Source organism: Ambystoma mexicanum, chromosome 6p, assembly GCF_040938575.1.
Source record: "Ambystoma mexicanum isolate Mex_15411 chromosome 6p, UKY_AmexF1_1, whole genome shotgun sequence".
In the NCBI taxonomy this organism is placed as follows: Eukaryota; Metazoa; Chordata; class Amphibia; order Caudata; family Ambystomatidae; genus Ambystoma; species Ambystoma mexicanum.
In genome coordinates this window covers 802695880-802716154 of record NC_090935.1, presented here as the reverse complement: position 1 = coordinate 802716154, position 20275 = coordinate 802695880, and the positions used below count along the sequence as shown (strand labels likewise).

The 20275-nt window shown below is 43.6% G+C and overlaps 1 protein-coding gene across 1 annotated transcript in view; it reads left to right on the top strand.

The window, feature by feature from the left end:
* CHD1 (chromodomain helicase DNA binding protein 1) overlaps positions 1-20275 on the top strand; it is a 2212767-nt gene that overhangs the window by 1103589 nt on the left and 1088903 nt on the right. The window contains exon 20 of the mRNA XM_069625454.1: positions 863-1011. Within this exon, the coding sequence (XP_069481555.1) occupies positions 863-1011 (149 nt within the window). The remainder of the gene's footprint in view (positions 1-862; positions 1012-20275) is intronic.

Genomic DNA, 20275 nt, shown 5'->3' with positions numbered 1-20275 from the left:
ATGATTGTGTTTATATAATATGTAACAGGGCCTACCTTTCCAAAGATTTTACTTTGCTTTATTTGTGTTTATAATAAATCATACATAGTGTTTCTTTGGACGTATGTATGCTACAATTTCTTTGTACCTTCCTACAGCCCTCTCTCCCTCCTAAAATAAGCCTGGCTGCTCTGTCTATGCTACCAAATGTCTTATACTAAGAGTGGAGTTTTGTACTGTCACATATATGGTTTTATGAATCCCTTAGTTGGACTTTGCGAAAAACTGTCCTAACATGAAGCTTTTTCATATAGTACTGAGGCTATGTAAACTGAAGGCTTCATTCCTCAGCTGCCAATGTGAAATATTAGAATTATTTTAGGCAGTCTGCATAGTCTAACCGCTCACCTAAAAAGTTGCATGTTGAACCAGCCCTTCAACTTGCATGTTCTTTGAGCAGATACCTTTCTTTGACACAATTTCACACTCATAAAATGTACAATGCGCTAATCACAGAATGCCAAAACTATTGGCTTTGTCTGTTTAATTAGATCTTGCCGATTTCTGTTCCTGAGGGCAAAACTCTCAATAAAAAGTGAGGCGTTTTGTATCACAGTATAAACCATTGTAAGGACAAAAGAACCTTATTTAGTTCATTAATTTAGCCTCACTGCTATCTTTTAATCCGCATATATACTTAGTAGCATATTGTCTGTGTATTTTAGTTTTGTTTTGGATGTCGGCAGTTCCTAATGAGCTTTCTAAAATAACTCTCCACGTTTAGAAGCATTACATACTTCACATCAACTGGAAAACAGTTTGTGCAGTTTCTAGTGGAATACCTGCTTTTGTAAAGAACTACCTTTACTTGTTTTGTTAACAGGTTAACATTTATCGGTTAGTTACAAAGGGATCCGTAGAGGAAGATATCATTGAAAGAGCAAAGAAGAAAATGGTACTTGATCACCTGGTAATTCAAAGAATGGACACTACAGGAAAGACTGTTTTACACACAGGCTCTACTCCTTCAAGGTAAGTAGCACGATTTACAAAAGTCAACACACTATTTGCATTGGTCTGTGAATGTTTCTAATGAATTCCTTACTCCCACAGATCTCATTTTAGGCGAAAGTCTGACTTCAGAAATGTTTTCTGCCACTGGGGGCTCAAATCAGCTCCATTTATCGTCATTGGAGCCTCTGGATATGGCATCATTGATGGCTCATATGGAGTCATCCATGTGCTCAGATGCTACTTTGGAGCTCAGATGCTTTGAAATTTAGACATGAGCGTTGTCTCTCTGGAAAGTCTCCGGGATTAAAGCACCACAAAGATTGTGGGAATTCCATGTCTGCATTCATTCTAAACCAATGTTTGGTGCTTAGTTCCGGGTCATTATAACCAGTGTTTGTGGTTCCTGGCGATCAATGGACACTAAGGCATTGGTGAGCGGATATGCATTAGAGTAAGAAGAGAACTACCAAATCCTAGGCTTTATCAAAGCCTTTGACCTCTGATGGATAAACATCCTGCTCCAGCGATCAGTCCCAGAAACTGGATGAATGTCATCTCTGAAAGGAAACGGAAAAAAAGATTATGAGAAACATAAACACCACTCGCCTTCTTCCGTCAAGAAGTGCCAGCCACTCCTTTGCCCTGCACCATGGTGTACTTTGACTCTAAGGAAGAACCTGCTACACTTGTGAAGTTACCCTTCCTTACTACTCTGTAGCAGTAGGAGGAATTGTGGCAAAATATGTTGGCTATCTTGGTAAAGATGCCTCTGGCTTTGTCCCAGTGGCTAGTTGTTAGGAAAGATTTTCTTTTTGATACTTTCCTAGCATGGATGTCTATGGGACACCCTTTCTTTCTGATTGTTTGGAACCATATCCTCGCTTTTGGAGGCAAGTAAAGTCCTCTGCTTTACTTCCCTTGCCTGTTTTGCTCATTCTTATGGGGAAACTGACTAGTCCCTAAGACTATCAGTATTCAGAGACTCTCTCTCCTTGTGAATTCTTGTATTGTTACAATTGCACAAATCACTTTACAGTGAAGTGTGCAGTTAGGATACTTGCTATAGTCATATCCTTTTGTATAATGGCTGTTAGGTAGTTTTTGGTTCTTGAATGAAAGTCTCTCCACTTTGAGTCCTTCAGCATTTTAGCTAGACTATTGGATTTTTGGACTGATTCTCCTGAGTGAGTGGAAGCTTTTTTTTTCCCATCAGATATGATGGATAAATCCTCATCACACTTGTACGTGTATCCTATTACATATGGACCCACCAACAAGGATGCAATAACAGTGACCCCATTAAATCAGGTCTTTTAATTAGGATCGCTATACTTCAATCTCAGGCACAAAAAGCTCAGTATAAGCATCATACACTCACTTATATAATGCCACAGAACGCCTTAAGTCGCCTTCTGGTCAAAAACGTATCCTTAATGAAGGAAGGGCTCTCATTCTAATCTCCGTCTATGGAGCGTCTTTTACATTTCCAATACGTGCAGTGTCTGCTTGATTGCTTCTCTATTTCTTAATCACCAGTACTACATAGATATTGGTAGGGCAACCTCAAAGCCTATCTATTTAGATCGATTCCTAAAAAGAAAAAATATTTCATTAAAATCTATATGTATTCTCATCACATTATGGGCGTACCCGCCATATGCACATTCCATTACTTAAATCTATATTTTAGACATAAGACTTGGTCACTCCTAATGGTGTCCCCTCCTTATTCTCAGTCGAACTGAGTCGAACTCGGGTGACTTCAGTCTTTATTCTTAATTTTTGCCACACCGACCAAATGTCCCTTTAACAAAAAAAGGCAAATGAAGGTGTCCTTAGATATATTTCAATGTTAGAACACGAACTTCCAAAACGTATGCCTCAATACTATTTGCCTCTTTTAGCATCATGATTACAAGCTTGTTATTGTCACATCACATGCATAACAGCCCGATTTGTCCATTGACTCTTCACTCGGCAAAGCAGAAGTTTAATGCACCTACCTCTACATAGTACAAAATGGTAACTAAATAGCCCCATCCTCAATGTATTGAAACCATGTTTATCACAAATCTCTACATTATATAATCACATATTTGCCATTGCTATTCTACTAATTCCCTCTTGAGCACACTGTTCTCGCTATCTTCGTTCTTATGCAAAATTTAGGTGCATAAATGTACACATTTTTACTCCACCATTGTTCGCTCTCCACTCCTCTTCACCTCACGTTAAGCGATGTATCTTACATTCTCATGCTTACCGCGATAAAAACTGGGTCGTGTCTTTTACCTCTTACAGGTTTTTTCCAGTGCAATCTGACTCTGTCGCGGGCGGTCACGCGCACAACACAGAAGCGACTGCGTTGCGTACCGTTGTTTTATATTCAATCCCTATGGTCATAGAAAGAGGACAGTGCATCTGTCTCCTTTTGCCTTTAGCCATGTCACAATGACATGCTACCATTGTCTCGTTCCTGATGTCACTTCATATTGTTACATGAATCTCTTTGGTATTGTAGCCCAAATTGAACACCTATTTTGATATTTTCAGTATGATTTTTGGAAAAGAAAATATTTTATTTTTAGTTTTCTTTCAATGGAATTAGTATACTCCCTATACAATCAATAATTTATTTATTTAAACAGAGGTCCAAAACAAACTAAATGTTAACCCTTCGGTCATTGGAAATAGCCCTTCTACTGTATGCACATGACCTGTCTTGTAGTATGGCCAGACCATGACTCAAACCTGCTAGGCAGTTAACCTTACAGTGACTGACTTTCATTCTCATGTTACTCTCCTGTACTAAATAATACTGGAAAGATATTAGTTATTTACAACCCATGCTATACGGGTCCCTAACGACATATGTTATTTGTCGCGGCTATATATCTAGATCTCTTAGCATCTCGTATTGTTTATCATGGCTATATTTTCAAGTGTGTTCTAGTACAATACTGCACATCAATAGTAATAGATTAGAGTCATCTTGCATAGGAAATCTCTCCCTCCTTAGTGACGCAGGAGCTAAACTATTTTTCTCTTTTCTTGCCAAACGTCAGAGAGCCTGGGGGACTTTAAATTAATGTGCTATAAGTGCATTCCTTTCGACGGACACATTGTGCCCATGTCTTACTGTGTCTAATGTTTGTATCCATTGCTGTTCTATTCTATGTAGGACTGTCGCCATATCACCCCCTCTACTCAGTGGTCTAATACTTTGCAACAAAACCACTTAAGATCCATATCTGTATGGTTGTATTGAACAAAGTGGTCAACTAGGGGTTTATCCGCCACCATATTGCGATACAACTCCTTTGTTCTCCAATTCGTTGTCTCACCTCTCTTGTGGTTTTGCCACATACAGTAACTCACACAAGGGCAGATGATTACATAAATCACATTTTTTAATCTGTAATTGGTGAGTCTTTAGCTGCCATTTGACTTTGCCATAATTAAACTCCAATCTAGTCTCTGTAAAAGGATAAGCCACACAATTACCACACTTGTGATGACCCACAATAGGCGGTAGTCTCCACTGATTCAGTACCGTTTGTTCTCGTTTTTTTCTCTGGCTATGTATGCACTAACTTTTGCTTTAAATTTTGACTTTTTTTTAAAAGCAAACATTGGTTTTTGACATAAACTGCCTGGTTGTTTAATTAGATCCCAATTCCGATAAATAATCCTCTTGATGTCATTACTCACCGGATTAAATGTGGTGACACATACCAATCTGTCTTGTTTTTCACGATGGATAAGGCATATATCTCGACTGATATTCAAAGCTCTTTTAAGATTGTCTTCGATCAATTTCCTAGGATACCCTCTTTCAGATAGTCTTTCAGTTGTCCTGCATGTCTAACAAATTAATTTTTTTCTGTACAGTTTCTGCAAATTCGCCGAAACTGTCCATAGGGTAAATTCTGCCGTAACCCTTATAGGGTGGAAACTAGAGAAATGAAGTAATATATTTTTATCGGTAGGTTTCCGTTATAGAGTGGTAACCAACTTATCTGCCGACTTTCTAATAATCAAATGCAGAAAACGATCTTCTGTTTTATTCCATTGTGAACCTAATGTTCCTGTCACATGTATTTAGCCAATTATGAAACTGTATTAGCGGGTTACTGGTGCCCCCCCAGACAATGAAAACATTGTCTATATATCTGTACTAGACCCTCAGGGCCTGGTACAGATCAACATGTTGTTCCAGTTGATTTCCTCTTCCAGATATGAACTTTTCCTCATAATCAGCCATGAATAAATTGGCTACATCAAGAGCGAAAGTCACCCCATGCTCACCCCTCTTTGTTTATGTAGATGTTCTTTAAACATAAAGAAGTTCTCCGTCATGGCTATCCGTGCACATTCTAAAATGAAGCCCGTCGGGGGGAGTATGCGGAGCGGCCCTTTTGTCCAGATAGTTACCGAATACCTCCACACACTGCATCTGCGGGATGGAGGTGTAGAGAGACTCCACATCCATAGTAGCCAGAATTTAATCGCCTCTCATCTCAAACCTGTGTGTGATTCGGATCATATCTTCCGAATCTTTCACATAGGACAGCATTTCTTCCACAAAAGGTTTCAAAAAGAATTCAACATATACCGACTAAGGCTCTAGGAGTGAATCAATAGCCGCAACAATCGGTCTACCAGGTGGATTGGTCTTATTTTTATGAATCTTGGGTAGAATGTAGAAGGCCGTCTTCTTCGGATGGTTTTTCCTAAGAAAGCGACTCATCATTGCTTACCCAGGCTTCTCTCTCTGCATGTGTAATAAGACTTTGGATTTCATCCTGCAGCCTAGTAGTGGGATCACAGTCTAGTTTAGTGTATGATTCTTCATCACCTAACAAACGTATGCACTCTTTTTCGTAGTCTATTGTTTTCAGGACCACAATCCATCCTCCTTTGTCGGCCAGCTTGATTGTAATCCCCTGTGCATCGCAGTTTCTTTTTAAAACTTTCTCTTTCTGCCCTTGCCAGATTGTAGGGTTGTAGGGTGTGTAATTTTTCTTTTCAATGACCTTAAGCACCTCTCTAGTGATTCTATTTTCAAAGGTTTCAATTTCTGAGGGACATGTATGTAAGGAAGGATTGAACGTAGATTTCACCTTTAGGTGTAGTAATCAGTCTCTCTTCTCTGTTTTCACCTCTTTGCTTTGGCAAATAAACCTCGAAGTAATGTTTGAGGTGCATGTTTCGAAAGAACCTGTGTAGTTCCAATTCGGTTGTAAAGCAATCTGCTTTTGCCACCGGAACAAATGATAGACCTTTAGAGAGTAAACCTAATTCTGCAGTGCTTAGCGTAACCGATGGTTGACAATGGATATTTGGTAATTATTCATTGATTCTGATACCACTGTCTGGTACGCATTCTGGGAACCTTGCCCTTGTCGTGGACGGCCCCTTTGGTTCCCTCGATAAAAATCCTGTTGTTGTGATTGACCTCCTCTTCCACCTGTATCCGAACCGGCTTGGTTATTTAAAGAGGGGTCCGAGCCACTGGAAGAGCCTGAGGTGTTAGAAAAAGATACAAATCTATTGTTTCTTCAATAATTTTGAGCATTTGCTTGATCTGTGAAGACACCTTCCCTTAAATAAGGATACATTTAATCTTCCTTATAATTTGTGTTATCCTTCTGCAATTTAAAGATTTTACGAACGAGATTCAATTGTTTACATGTTTTTATCTCTACTTCTAAATCTTCCAATTGTTTTTTTGCATCCTTAATGATTTATTGTCCAAACACTTTTTTTTCTGTCAGTTCTTCCCCCCCCCTGTTTTTTGGTCTCCTATTCTGCTGTTTCCACTATTAGAATTATCCAATCCCGAGAACATTTGTTGCCAACCCCATTAAAGGTTTTTGAAATTTGGTGTTGTCAACAAATATTCTCGGGATGTTTTTCACCTGTAGACCCTCTGGTATAATCCCCGCCTTCAAATACTCAAGCATGAATTTGCCATGAAGGTCCGTTCTCGTCAAGTTTTTCATTTTTTCAGTAATTTTCTAAACTTGACCCCCCCATACATTTCCGCTGGAAATTGAAACTTTTGAAAATAGTCACTAGAGAGGTGCTTAAGATCATTGAAAAGAAGAATTATGCCCCCTACAATCTGACAATTCCAGAAAGAGAGAGTTTTAAAAAAAACCTCTGCGATGTACAGGTGAATATAATCAAGCCGTCCGACGAAGGGGGAGGGATTGTGGTCCTGCAAACAGACTACGAAAAAGAGTGCCTGTGTTTGTTAGGTGTTGAAGAATCACACCGAGGTTGGAGATGAGAGCCAATGACATTCTGGCTATTATGGATGTGGAGTCTCCCTACACCTCCATCCCGCAGATGCAGTGTCATCCTATATCCTATTGGTCCATTGTTGTTTGAAATATCTTAAGAAGGGTAATGTGAGCTGTACAATAAAATTAGTAAATACAGGTATCCAAGTAAACACTTATACACTTAAAGTTATAGTATAAATATTGTTAGGGAGAATTCTCAGAAATGTGCAAATTCTCTTCTACTTGGAGCCCCCCAGCACTTTTTCTGGACTTTAAGGACTTTTCATTTTTATCCTATAGAGAATGAGACCTTTTTCCCACTCTCTTATGCATTTCTATTTGATTTGAACACTTTTTCTTTTGGTTTTGCAGTCTGACAAACTCCATAGGCGTCATCTTTTTACATTGTGACACACAGCACCTTCAGTACAGTGGCACAAGGAAGTCCTTTAGATTCCTCATAGGTTTAAATACCTTCTCTTGGTTAAACTAATGTTTCAAAGAGCAGTAAAGTGAAATCAACTTACCTTTTGTAACTTTGTAGACCGAGCACACGCTATTTTCCATAAAGTATTGGGGGGAGGAAGGGGTTACTTAGTGTCCCCTTTGTCTACTTTCTCATGAAACATTGTTATGTTGCACTTTGTACATTTAATGGCTGGTGGCAGTGGTTAACTTTTTCCTACCGTTGTGTGTTTTTACCGCAGGCTGCATTTGCAGCTGCAGTATAGCTCCAATGGGTGCCCATTTTGTCAAAAAGGCCCTGGTCTTCTTTTTTCACCATTTCTTGTTGTAAAGGTCCTTTGTGAGATTTACTCTGCGTGCCAAACCAGGTTTGGTCCCTTTGTTTGTTTCGTCTCTGGCGGGATTCACTGGTGAAGCCTGCCTCTGGCTCCAGCGTGTCTGGCAGGGCAAGAAGCGAGGGAGGTGCCGGAAACTCCCTGTGCTTAGTCTCCTTGGTTACAGGAATGCACCCAAAGGTGATTGGCCGGCTGGCTGTCCTTCAAGGACAGCCACCCTGCTGTGCTAGTGACAGGTAGGCTGCGAATGGATGGGAGAAACCTGCATAAAAGGCGAGGTCTTTTGCAAGGAAGGCAGAGTCGACCACTGGACAAAGGAATCCGAAGAAGAACTTGGAAGAGAAGCTTGCTGAAACTCCTGGACCGTTGATTGCCCGGTGAAGCCCTGCTGCAGTGCCGAAGCTCTGAATTCGCCTCGACTAGAGAAGCCCTGCAAAGGACGACTTCTCCCCTTGGGTTGGTGGAACCAATCGACCCCAAGACAAACTCGACTGGAAACCCGCTCTCTGCAGGCTGTACTTCCATTGCTGCTGCAGGAACTGAGTGCCAGGGGACAGGAACACCAAAATTAAGTGCATCGTTTTTAAGCCAGACCCAAGTTCCAGGAAGACCCTCCGGACTCCCTTAAAGCAGGACTGACCAAGTCTGAGCCACCTCAACCGAATGCTGGACCCCAGAAGCAAGGAAAGTCCACACAGTGCCCAAGAACTGCAGTGGTCCTATTTGCGAGAAGCTGAAACTGCGAAATGCTGCTGATCTGAACTTTGCCCATTGCTGCCGCCAACCTTCGAATCGTAGTGCATGAGTCCCCGGACATCCTCCCTCTAATCCCTACGACTGAGGCCCAAGAACAACAGGATCTGCCATACAACAACAGGAACAGAAGCCAACTGGAACCAATTTCTTCAGACCTCAGGTACTGAGAACTAAGGGGTACTCAGCGCTTGTTGTGTAGCTTGCTTGCTCTCAGTTGAGACTTGCATTTGCTGCCTTTTGCAGAGTTGCGTGCAGCTTTGCCCATCACAAGCCTCCCAGCTTGTGGCCCAACAGTGATTTATTTTTCTACAAAATTCTCTAACATTGTGCACGACTTTTTACTTACCTGAAAGAAGTGCCTGAGCTCCTCTTGAATCAACATTGTCTGTCCTTGCTCCCTGAAGACTCTTCTAACCTATGACTGTGTTTTGATATGCCCCTCCAAAAAGTCATACATTCTTTACTTCTATAGCTGGGAAAGGGTTAATCTACATTGTATTGGGGGGGTTGATAGTAACATTAATATCATTTAGGATTTGATTCAACAAGAGGCAATACAGTAGTTAAGTAAACTTTACCTGTTCTAAACATATTCCAGCACACTGAATGATGTCATTTGGGGTCAGTATTAGCACTGATTTGTGATCACCATTACAGTATTGAGTTTCAAGGAGGGAAAAGTTAAGGTTAGATCAGAAAATACTTTGTAAGTAGTAAAACTGTTAGATTCTCCCAGAGGGGTGTAGGCAGTCTTTTATCCCATCAATAAGAGTGTTCAACATCTAAAACCTGTAAGAGAACAAGCACTGTCAAAGCTAATACATTCAGAAAGGGGTTTTTAGGGAGCCAGGACAGCCAAAGTCGGTCAATGGGCCAGTTCAAAGTTCTGATGCACTCTTTTTAGAACCATGTTTTAAAATATTCAGTAGTGCAGTAGAAAATCACTGAAGATCAAGAGGAGCCACCTTGAAGAAGCACAAACTGCGAGGCCAATGCAGGTGAGTTGCGGTCAACTCAAAAGGGTTTAAAATAGTACCTCCCAAGCTAAGAAGCAGCACAAATGGCAAAAGGTAGATGTCCCCCAAAACCCACAGTACCTGAGAATTGAAGAATTGGTTCCAGCTGGATGCTTTCCTGTTGTAGTGTTGCAGGCCCATGTACCTGGTCCTTGGTCGTGGTGACGAAAGGGAGGACGTCTGGTGGGCTTCTCCGGCAGCACTCGAGAGAGCAATGGATTTTCCTTGATGCAGTGGCCTTTAGTGGTTTTGACACCTTTTTCTCAGCGCCCAAGAAGAACAAACTGTTCTGGTTGGAAGTTACTTGATCCCTTGGTCCTGGTCTCTGGTGAGGGGGCTCCGGATGAAGATTTCCTGCTTCTGTAGGGTCCTCTGCATTCCCACAACGTTTTGTCCTTATTTGCACTTCGGAAGACAATGCACTCGATGGTCGGGGGTCCCTGGACATTGGGATTCTGCAGTCTTGGAAAGTCACAGCAAGTAGGGTGTTGTGTCAAAATGAAACTCTTCTCAATGCTAGTTGGTCCCACCAGCCCAAGGGAGGAAGTCATCACATATGGGTGTTCCCAGTTGAAATGAAAAAGAGGTTCCGCACAGCTGCAGGGCTACACCGGGCACTTGCAGTCCTGGAGGGTACTGCTGGTCTTTCTTCATGTCTTCTTAGTCAGATGTTGTACTCCAGTGGTCAACTCTGCTTCTAGTCCCAAAAACCTCACATTTTAAGCAAGTTCCCATTCATTCACAGCGCTAGGCTATCAATCACCCAACAGGGTGGCAGTCCTCCTGGACAGCCAGCTGGCTAATCAGAACTGGTTTCACTCAGACACACCTAGAGACAAAGGACAGTGAAGGTTTGGGACCATCCCTCACTTCCTGTCTTTCTAGACACACTGAAGCCCGCCAAAGTCAAAATGCACAATGAATTCAAACCCAATTAAAATAGAGTAAAAGCCCAGAAGGAACTAACTGAAAAGAAATGGCTAAAAAAAAGAAGACTGGAGCCATTTTGAGAAAAGGGTCACCCTTCAGTGCTGTACTGCAGCTGAGGAATCAGCCTGCAGGTACATGGGACAAGTTAGTAAAAAAAAGAAACCACTGCCACCAGCCATTCAAGTTAGTTTGTGTAACAGAATGTTACATGAGAAGTGGGATAAAGAAGTTACTATGTAACCCCCTAGCACTCCACAAAGGGTGGTGTTTGTTGGACCCACAAAAGAAAAGGTAGGTAAGACAGGAATAATCTTACTATTCTTGGACAGTAGTTCACCCAAGAAAATGTAGTTAAACATTGAGAGAAGTTCAAGGGATTTTTCAGTGGCACTGCACAAATGATGCTGTCTCACAATGCAAAAAGCAGATGCCTATGGAATTTACCAGACTCCATTAAACAGTAAGAAACACAAAAATGCTAGTCAGAAAAAACACATGAAAGAGTGAGAAAAAAGTCCCACTCACTCAGGAGTCAAGGTCTCTCAAGGTTAAAGGGAATTGGCACAGAAATTAAAATTCTCTCTAACACTGCCATCCTAGGTGGGGGAAGGTCCTGGTTGAAATTTTGTCTTCTGGGGATCCCTTTGTGTAGACCGCCAAGGCTACAAAGTGTCTGTGAAGGCAGGAAGTGAGGGTGTAGTCTGAAACTTTTCAGCCCTTTGTCTTCTGTTGTGCATGTGCGAATCTAGTTCCCACCGGGGGGCTTGCTGTCCTGATTGAACAGCCACCCGCCCTGATTGGACAGTGTAAGGAAGGCATGGTATCAAAGTAAGACCGACACAAGTGATCACAGTTCAAGGGTGCTTATGGCTGATAAACTGTATTCTCCCGCATGGCGTCTGGCATGGATTCATATGCTCATTAATATTCCCCGTCAGGCAAGGAATCCTCGGTAAAAGAAAAAACAGACTTTCACTTATAAACTTTCTCCTATAAACCAATCACTGAGCTCTGGGTCATACTGCCCCGAGCCAATGACTGCCTTCTCCCTAAGCCCCTCCTCTGCAGCCATCTTCTGATTTTTACAGCATGTCCAAGTGTTGGAAGTCCATGTGTTTCGATCTTGGAGCTTTCTGCGTTTTTCATGCTTTTTTTGCTAGGAACTTCCTAGTTTTGTTTGAACGAGCTTGTGTGCTCTATGGTTTCTTCATCTGACAACGGGGATCCGTTTGTCGGCATCTGTCATCGCCCCTTAAGGGCAGAATCTTTGAGTGTTTTTTCTTGGACAATTCCAGAAGGCCATCTGGCCTACATCGCACGCCGCACCAGCTGCGGTCTGAGGAATGTGTTCATTAATTTTATTTTTATTTAAATGTATATAGCGCACAAACGGCACTCTGGCATTGTGGCGCTGTTATAGTAGGCTTGCTTAGTTCGAACATGGGTACAGGTTAAAAAGCAGTGCAAACAATAATGAAAACAGACGACAGGCTGTTAGGGAGAATTCTCTCTTTATGCTGAATTTCCTAACCTAGTGAGTCCCCAAGCAGCTTTGCTGGATTTCTGGAGTTTGTTTTTTTCCTTCTGCCAAGAGTGAGACTTTTTCTCCCACTCTTGGACATGATTTATGGTATTCCTTTGACTGGTAATGTGTTTTATGGGCTATGGGGTCCTTTACTCCATAGGGTCTCATGTGTTTTTACTATGTGTTACACAGCACCCTCCGTGCAGTAACACGGGGGTGTCATAGTGACCCTCCACCATAGACTCCATACCCTGGGACTGACTACTGTCTCCCAGGGCATGTAATGTCACCATTGGCTTTACTAGTCCCAAATTATTAACAGAAACCAGTACAAACCATCATATTGTGGACGTACTGGTCGGGGCAATTCGATTGCCCCGGGGTCTGTTAGTCGAGGGGGCACATCTCCGTCCCCCCTGATCGAGTTTTGGCTGGTGGCAGTGGAAACTACTTTTTATATTCGACCGCGAATATTTCCCTATGGGATTTCCCATTGTTCGAGGCTACCAACTTTAGTTATTTAATTCTCATAGCCTCGAACATACCGCCGGTTTATTTAATCAATATTAATTCTCTGGTTGGTATTTTTTGCCAAGACTCGATTCTAAAATGGCGTCCGTGTTCTCTTCTGTGACTCCAACCCAAGTCAGGCCCTTTGTTCCACTTTTTGGCGGGCTTCTCCACAGAAGCCTCCAAAAGTGGTGCCACTCTGTCTGGGTACCACAGGGTGTGTGGGAGGGGGTTTAGGCACCCTGGACTGAGTTACCTTGGTAACTCAAGTCACACTCTTCTGTGATTGGCCCAGGTGGTGAGCCGGCCGGCTCAACAACTAGCAAGTTTGATTGACACCTAGGCTGAGTGAATGGGGGTATGCTGCATAAAAGCAGGGCTTTGGGGACTGGAACTTCAGAAGTCGCCACAGGACCTGAGAATCCGACGAGGGAGAAGCTTAGCCGACCTACCACGAACCTGCAGAACCGACTCGCCACTTCCCGACGACCGAGAAAATCTCCCGGCTGGAGAGGCTTCTTCACCTGACTGGTGGGCACAACCAGTTTACCTTTGTTTCTTCGCACCCCAGACCGGTTTGTGGTCGAACTGCCCGTGCCAAGCACCCCAGCGGCCGGATAGCCACTCACCACTGAAACCTCTATCAACGGACCGCTCCTTGTACCTGAGAAACTCCGCGGCTGGTTTCTTCCCTGGCAGTGCAACAGACTCCTGTCTTCCTCCACGACGAGATCCTCTCCTCCCCCGGACGAAGCACCGACTTGCACCCGCTGCCGGGAACAACTGCCACCGCTGGAGTGTTCTCACCACTTCAAGGTACTGTGTCCGCCAGGCCTCCCTTTCTAAAGATTGCCACAAGGTAATAATAACTCCTTAACCTTCTGGACTGGGCTGGCCGCCTTGACACTCTAACTGGTCCCTTTCTTTGATCCAACTCCTTTTTGAACCAATACAAGACTTTTGTGCACTTCAACCGTGTGACCTTGGACACATTTCGTTTCGATCCACTTAAAGCGGATCCGGCCTACTGACTCTGAATTCACGGTTTTACTTTGCCTTCCTCTCTTGTTATGTTCTTGTAAAAGTGTTGGGATCTGTTTCAATTTGTTCTCTGCTTTTCTCTCCCATTTTAAAACGAACTATTAGAGTGCCATCTACGTTAAGCGCTCACCGCTGTCTGAAAATAAGTGGGGCTTTACTTAAGACTTGTCTAATATTCTTTTAAGGGAGTGTATATCTTTCAGTGACCGTGTTTTTGAATTGCTTACTATTAGTGCCTGTGTGTTTTTCTAGATGTGGTTTTAAATAAATAATTATATCTCTTTTACACCAAGCCCTGGTCAGTGTTTACTTGTTCTATTGTGTGCTCTTGACCTATTGTGAATACTCTGTATACTGCCTAACTCTTCTTGAGGGAAGTCTGACTGCTCAGCCACAGCTACCAAGTGAATCTGTGTGGTACAGACTGCAACCAAGTGGGTTTACTACCAAACACCTGTAGTCTTAAATCTTTTGCAGTGGTCCCAGAGGGAACTGCACAGTTTTCTGCCTAACACAGGCAAAATTACATGTTCCTTGGTTACAGTGGAACAAGATCACAAGAAGTTGCAGTGGTTAGTTATTGGCGAGCAGTTTGTCATTACATTAGTTAAAGAATTTAGTTTTAAGTGCTTTACGGAAGACTGTGTATGATGCTTCATTTCTGAGTGCATTGGGCAGGGCATTCGGGTGCTAGATGTAGGAAGCTGGAGCCGCCTGCTTTAACTCTTTTGAAGGAGGGGACGTGGATCTGGTTGGAGCAGTGCATTCTGATGGGTCTGGCAGATTTGATAGGGGTTATCTTTTCAGATGGGTAGGGGCAGTGCGAGCGAGGCACATGTGTGTGATAGCCATGGTTTTTAATAAAATGCGATCTTTAACTGGCAGCCACTGCACGTCTCTTCTCGCCTGAGAGATGTGTTCCCTTTTAGGAATGCTCAATGCGTCTGAGGGCATTGTTTTGAGTGACTTGTAGCCTATGGAGGTTTTTGGAAGAGCTTCCCAGGAGGAGGGCATTACAGTAGTCTAGTTTGGCACCAACTGTAGCCCTAGCTATAGTGAGGCAATTTTTGATCGATAGGTATGGTCTGATAGCGTTTTTTTGGTGAGGGCTGCCGAGGATGCAAAGGCACTGACTTGGCACGTCATAGACAAGGAGGAGTCAAGGAAAACACCTAGAGTTCTGACTGCTGATGATACAGTGAATGGTCTATTGTCAATATTGAAGGTCCTGTATTGGGGGTTGAGATTGAGTGTTTCTTTGGTGCCTACCAAGAGGATCTCTGTTTTTTCTCCTTTGAGACATAAACCATTTGCTGCCATCCACATCTGTATGGACGTGTAGATGCCAGCTGTGGCAGCTGAGTCCTGGTCATAGGAGCCGGTTAGAGGCAGTAGGACTTGTGTGTCGTTGATATAGGCTGTGCTGCGCTTGTCCAAGTCATTGAAGAGTGGTAGGGTGAAAATGTTGTATAAAGTGGCTGCTGTGCCGCAGTGAAGGGTGGTGGGTGCTTGTTAGGAAGAATCCTGAGCACTACACAAGATTAGGACTACAGGTGAGAGCAATAAATCCCCTTTGGTATCAGTCCGTACCACAAAGATTTAGTTGGTAGCTGTGGCTGAGCAGTCAGACTTATCTCAAGAGGGAGATGAGCAGTATTCAGGGTTTACACAATAGTCCTACAGTACTATGGCACAAGGAAACACTGACCAAAGCTTTGTATTAAAAAGTAGATATACATTTATTTTATACACTTCTAGTTAAACACATCTATCACAGTTCTTAAAGCAAGTTAAATAAGTCAGATGAAAAATATACACACTCCCTAGTTAAATTGTAGACCAAGTGAACCTGAATGAAAACTGAGCAAAACGGCACAGTGAAAACCACACACGAGCGATACTCTATCAATTTCTCACAAGGGAGGGAAAGCACAAGTTATATAGAAATAGCTTCTTACACACCCTAGCAACACTTCCCATAAGTTTGTGAACCAGATTAAGCAAGACAGCGCATCAGTATAAGCAATACTTAAATGAAAACTGAGCAAAATGGCGTTTCACAAGGTTAAGAAAAGGGTAGTTATAAGAAGTAGGTGCATCAACACAGCTCTAGTTGAGAATCAATCTAAAGAAGGCAGTTCTAACTAATGTAGCCAGCGTCAGTAGGCCTGTGCCAGAGTCCGTGGTACAGGGCAAGGGCCCAAGAGCGAAATGTTCTTGTAGCTGCAGTCAAGTCTTTGGTTAACAGTTTTGAAAAGGTGGATGCAGAAGTTGAAAGACAATGTTAAGAGAGAGCGGCGGCCAACCCAACAGGTAGGTAAAAGATTTAAAACACCTTTAGTGCTACCGAGAAGAAAGGGCGGCCTGGCGGAACAATGTACCTTTTAAAATGGAGAAGTGGCCCCTGCGGTGGCGGTTGTTCCTGGTAGTTCCTGCAGTTCGGGTCATCCAGCAGAGGAAGAGAGGCTCTCGTCGTGGAGGAAGATTTGAGTTACTACACTACCCAGGGATGAAACCAGCCGCGGTGCTGCCCGACGAATAAAAGGTACGCTCCTTTTAAATTGCGGTCCGGGTGGACTGGTGCCTGGCTTTCCGGCCTCCGAGTACAGGGTATGGCAGATTCGACCAAGGCAGGTCTGGGAAGGCGATTGGTAAACTGGTTGGCCGCACCAGCTCAAGGGAAGAAGGCTCTTGCAGATGAAGATCTTCTCTCGACGTGTGGAGAAAAGTGGTGAGACGCTGCCGCAGGGCTTCCCTGGTGGATCAGTCGTTGCAGATGTCTTTGGCTTCTCTCATCTTCGGCTTCTTAGTTCCAGTGGCAATGTCTTGCTCTTCCATTCTTCAGGGCCCTGCTTTTCTGCAAAAAAAGATCCCCATTCATCCAGCCTAGCTGTCACTCGCACAGTGGAGTGGTCATCTTGGCGGGTGACCTTCCAGCCTATCAAGATAGTGCGACATGGGTTGCTGAGGCAGCCCTGTCCAGGGGTCCCACTCCCCCTCCCACACAATAGACCCACCCCGACTCAGTGGCACCGAAAGGAGGGCTTCTCGTCAGAAGCCCGCCAAACGGACCAACAAAGGATCCCCGAGCTGGGTTAGGAGTTTAGAGAAAGTCACGAGAAAGAAGTTATATTAAAGTTCTGGCAAATAAAACCTACCGGAGTAAAGTTAATATTAAAATACACCTGCGGTATGTTAGAGGCTGTCAGAAAAAGAAAGTAGTAGCCTCAAACAATGGGGAAAATCCCATAGGAAAGTATTTGTGGTTGAATATTTTCGGTAGTAACCACTGCCACCAGCCAGACACTTTTGAGAGAGGGACTGTACGGTACCTGCTCGAAAAGGAACATAAGGGAAAAACTATCAACCCTTCCCAGTACTTCCATAGTAAGATGGGTTGTACTGGTTTAGTTCACAAGAATTGACTATTAAAGTCAATGGGGACTTTACATGCCCTGGGAGACAGTAGTCAGTCCCTGGGTATGGAGTCTGTTTGTGGGTCGCTACGACACCCCTGTGTCACTGCACGGATGGTGCTGTGTAACACATGTGAATAAAGATGGTTCCTATGGAGTTTCTCTCCCCTCCATAGGCATTAAACACCAAAATAGCCTAGAACACACATAGCAAAAATGCCTAAGAGTGGGAAAAAAGTCTCACTCTTAGCAGGTAAAAAGAAACAAACCCTTCAAATCCAGCAAAGCTGCTGGGGGACTCTATAGGTAAGGGAAATTAGCCATAGAATGAGAATTCCTCCTAACACTGTGGCAGCGTTTCTCAGGAAAGGGGGATTTACGTCTACCCCTACCTGGACAATTGGTTGATCAGGGCGCGCTCTCCTGAGCAAGTCCTGGATCATCTGTCATTCACTTGCCACTCCCTTCACAGGCTGGGCTTCTCCCTCAACTTAAAGAAGTCCCACTTGACAACTACCCAGCGGCTCCAGTACATCGGAGCAGTGCTCGACACATCGCTGGGGCTGTTTTTTCCTCCCCAGGTGAGGGCTTCTCATATTCTGCAGATGGTGAACAAGTTTGAACATGCCCAGAGTCTCCCGGCGTTCGAGTTCTTGAGTTTGCTCGGCCTCATGGCATCCTGCATTCTCCTGGTGCCAGAGGACAGGCTGCGGATGAGATCTCTGCAGTCGGCTCTCTAGATGCAGTGGTCACAGTCCTCCGGAAGGATGTCGGATCCTGTTCAGGTGCCGCCCTCGGTCGCCCAGGATCTTCTGTGGTGGAGATCGAAGGCAATGTGATGAAAGGGGCTCCATTTTGGCTACCCTGGCAGGAGTTGACGATCGTGACAGACGCATCCCTCGCTGGGAGGGGGAGCTCATGCCAATGAGTTGACAGTCAACAAGTCGTTGGTCTCCGTCGGAGTCCAGACTCCATTTCAATCTGTTGGAGCTGAGGGCCGTCAGGCTAGCCCTGAAGGCTTTTCTGCCATCTGCAGGGGAAGAATGTCCTGATTCTGACAGATTATACAGTGGCCATGCACTACCTCAACAAAAGGGGGGGGGGCAGGGTCTCTTCCTCAGTGCAGAGAGGCGATACAGCTCTGGTTCTGGGCCATCCAGCAAGAAATTTCGATCTCGGCAGTTCATCTGGCCGGAGACAAAAATGAGGCGGCGGACCCTCTGAGCAGGCAGAGCACGGTCTCTCACGAGTGGGAGCTGGCTCAGGAGATTCTCCTGGAGATCTTCGCCCTTTGGGGGACCCAACAAGTGGATCTCTTCGCCACCAGTGTCAACCGGAAGTGTGAAAGATTCTGCTCGCAGGAATTTCCTCCAAGAGGAGCCTCGGGGACGCGTTCATAGTGTAGTGGTCCTTCCCACTGCTGTACGCGTTTCCTGCAAGTCCCTGTCATTCGGCAAGTACTGCTGAGGTTGAGGAGGTTCAGTTCCCGAATGATCCTCATTGCTCCGGCATGGGCCAGCAGAACGTGGTACCCGGACCTTCTCGACATGTCCATCTGCCCTCCACGCCGTCTTCCCTGCCGTGATGATCTGACCTCACGGGAGGGGAGTGGGGGGGGGGTCAGGTTCTCCATCCAGAGGTCAAGTCCCTCAACCTTCATGCTTGGCTTCTGTAACGTTGAGGTATAAGGATTGGGACCTGGCAGAAGATGTGACGGAGGTGTTGCTTTCGGCCAGAAGGCCTGCAACAAAGTCCCTGTACTGTTGCCGTTGGAGAAAGTTCTACGACTGGTGCAGGGTTAAGAATGTGGATCCTTTTTCATGTGCCAATCCTGTGGTTCTGTCTTTTTTTTTTCATTAGCCCACAAGGGCCTGCAAGTGGGTACCATTAAAGGTTACCTGGCGGCGCTGTCAATATTTAAGCGCTCGTCTGAGGAGTGTTCTTATTTTAAGATTCCTTTGATTTCTCAGTTATTTATTTTTTTTATTTTTTTATTGAATATAGTTGAATTTATATCAACTTTTTCAATTCATACATTTAGAAAATTCTTAAACATAAAAATCCGAATAAAACAGCCAAAAACTTTATCAATTCATATTATACAATCATCATCATTCTAGGTTCAAGGCCTGTAAAAAATTGATTGTTGCAATTCTTATACTCATACAATCAGTAGCAGCCAAGGCGACCCATCTATTTTTTGGGTCGAGTTGTGCAAAGTATGCAAAATGGTTAACAAAGTGCAATTTTCTTAGTGTACTAAGTGCAGGGCAATCCAGTATTAAGTGTTGAAGGGATTCCACAATCATCACATTTTTACAGAACCGGCACCAGTTATGGTCAGAAGCAATTTGTTTCCTTCTTGCTTTGACCTAACCGGTAGGCCAGATGTTAAACCTTACGCGAAGAATCGCAGATCTTAAAGCAGCAGATGGTGCTAAAAGTAAATAGGACGCAATGTTTTTATAGCGTTTTGGACCAAAGATTGTAGGATCAAAGTCTTTATAAGTTAGACACAAAGTTCTGGTGTCGATCCAGTCCATCATATACACCTTCTTCTTTGCCATCTCTGGATGAGCAATAAGCAGTTTTAGTGAGATGTCAGCATGTACCATGATTGTTAAAATTTTCATAGTCCAGTATTTTGGGAACATTTCTGTAGAATTAATTAGGTAACTTGAAATAGTGGATAATGTAGAGTCACCATATGTAGATAGTAAACATTTACGAAATAAGGCACATAAGCGCCAATTATATAGTGCACTTCGAGAAATTAATCCCAATTCGTATCTTATTAACACTCCTGGAATACATTGAGGTAGATTTAAGATTGTACGCCAAAACTTGGCTTCTAATAAATTCAAAAACCCTAAAGGAACCATTAGTGTTTCCATACCATAAAGAATGGTTGCTACAACATTCTGATCCCAATAAGAAATGGCAGCTTTGATGGAAAATTTACCATATTTAGAGATGATTACTCGTGTCTGACAAATTG